We start from the raw sequence: 2,314 nt of genomic DNA on the forward strand, positions 1-2,314 counted from the left end.
GGAGGGGAGGACTTCTCCTCCTCTTGTACATCTCACTGAAATCAATCCCAGACCTCTTCATTCTGCAACAGGCTGCAAATGTACAACTTCCATAACATCACAATAACTTCCAGTGACACACGGGAATTAAACGTAAAGCTAACACACAAACTAGCATGTCACAAAGAGCAGTAAATACGTGTAAAAAAATAAATGAATAAAAATACAATAATTTTGTCAAGCTCAACAAAATAGACACAGACGAGTCTGTGTCTATTTTGCAGCGTTTGGTGAAAAAATAACAACATGTTTTACTAAAAAAAAACGGCTATGCTAAGCTAGAACAAGGTGATGTTCAACCTAGTAACCTGTTAAAGCAGAGGCATAAGAGGAATTACATTTTTACGACTTTTTTAGATTCTCAAAGAAATGTCAACTCACCCCCCGACTCCACTGGTTTTGACTATGGAGTACGGGCCATTGTCCGGCTCCATAGCGGTTACTTCATTCTTTCTTGGGAGTTTTTACTACGGTCCAGTCGAAGCAGACAAACTTTTTCCATTCCAGGTGTTCTGTGCGAGTCCGTGAACGTATCACCGCAAATACAGAAGAAGAAAAAAACCCTACACCGGGGCTTTTTATAAGAAAACAAATTATGTTTTTCCTGTCATTATTCCTCCTTACTGTATCCCGCGGCCGTGCTCTTTCTGTAGATGTCAGTGAGTTCAAATTATTTTTAAAAGCTTCCACCTGTGCGCAAACCGACGTTCGTCCGTATTCCCGGCGACAGTTTCGCTAAAGTACAATGAACGTCAAGTCAAGTCCTTCAGTTCGGGGAAAAACAGTAGCCGGATGAGATAATGAGCGGCGTTTTCTATGTGTGAGAGAGAGTCTGTGTGTGTCCGTGTGTGTACATGCGTGAGTGTGTGCATGGACTTCCCATATTGAAAGTTTATTGAGAAGTGAGGGAATTGTTGGGAATGGGAACAACCCCCTCTGTATTTCTCAGCTGACATGAAGGGAGCAGAAGCCACATAGCGTGCACTTTCTCCAGCTGGAAGAAGGTGTGTCCTCCGATCCTTAAACTCAACATGTGCGTTTGAGCGGTAGATAGTGATGAAGAAGAAGGAGAAGAAGAAGAGGAAGAAGAGGAAGAGGGAGAAGAAGAAGGAGAAGAAGAAGAGGAAGAAGAAGAAGGAGAAGAAGAAGAGGAAGAGGAAGGAGAAGAAGAAGAAACAACGGACATAGCCGTTTGAAAGTGAAGAGTAGAGGTAGCAGTGGAGAAAGCAAGAATGAAAGAAAGAAAGAACCTGAAGACAGTAGAAAAAATCTCACTGCTTCTTCTTCTTCTTTTTTCTTGATTGCCAGTTGCTGGTTGACACCATAGTGTCTAGATTTTTTTTAAGTGATTGGGAGGAGATTATAATGATCAAGAATGGGGCTCTCTTTTACAGATAGAAAACTTTTAGTTTTCTATCTGTTGTCTGTATTTAATCATCAATGAAGCCAATGATCTCTCCTTGAATCGCAACCTTAACGTGGGGGAGGGGTTTGAGTATCCAAATGAACCTAGGAGCTATGTTGTCGGGGGCTTAACGCCCCTGGTAGGGTCTCCCAAGGCAAACAGGTCCTAGGCGACGGATCAGACAAATAGCGGTTCAAATAGCGGGGGTGGGGTGGGGAGGGGGGCTGTTGACCTCGACTGAGGATGTTGTCGGGAGGATCTTCTCAATCCCGATGACACGTCTTCCGAGGGGGGAGCTGAGGCTGAGGACTCAGCAGCTGATCCTCCAATCTCCTGCGCTGAGGTCACCGATACAGTCAAAAAGCTGCTCAGTGGAAAGGCACCGGGGGTGGATGAGATACGCCCTGAGTATCTTAAGTCTCTGGATGTTGTGGGGTTGTCTTGGTTGACACGCCTCTACAGCATCGCGTGGCAGTCGGGGACAGTACCTCTGGACTGGCAGACCGGGGTGGTGGTACCTCTTTTCAAAAAAGGACCGGAGGGTGTGTTCCAACTATCAGGGGATCACACTCCTCAGCCTCCCGGGAAAAGTCTATTCCAGGGTACTGGAGAGGAAAATCCGGCCGATAGTCGATACTCAGATTCAAGAGGAACAATGCGGTTTTCGTCCTGGTCGTGGAACACTGGACCAACTCTATACCCTCCAGAGGGTGCTTGAGGGTTCATGGGAGTTTGCCCAACCGGTACACATGTGTTTTGTGGACTTGGAAAAGGCTTTCGATCGTGTCCCTCGTGGTATTCTGTGGGGGGTGCTTCGAGAGTATGGGGTTGGGGGCCCTCTTTTAAGGGCTGTCCAGTCCCTGTACGATC

General features: G+C 46.2%; 1 protein-coding gene across 1 annotated transcript in view; it reads right to left on the bottom strand.

The window, feature by feature from the left end:
- Nucleotides 1-1,519, bottom strand: part of LOC103397833 (collagen alpha-1(XXVII) chain B-like) — a 73,280-nt gene extending 71,761 nt beyond the window's left edge. Inside the window, exon 1 of the mRNA XM_008336229.3 lies at nucleotides 421-1,519. Within this exon, the coding sequence (XP_008334451.1) occupies nucleotides 421-473 (53 nt within the window). The 5' untranslated portion in view covers nucleotides 474-1,519. The remainder of the gene's footprint in view (nucleotides 1-420) is intronic.
- Between the last annotated feature and the right edge of the window lie 795 nt (nucleotides 1,520-2,314).

This window comes from Cynoglossus semilaevis, chromosome Z (assembly GCF_000523025.1).
Source record: "Cynoglossus semilaevis isolate Cse_v1.0 chromosome Z, Cse_v1.0, whole genome shotgun sequence".
NCBI classification, from domain to species: Eukaryota; Metazoa; Chordata; class Actinopteri; order Pleuronectiformes; family Cynoglossidae; genus Cynoglossus; species Cynoglossus semilaevis.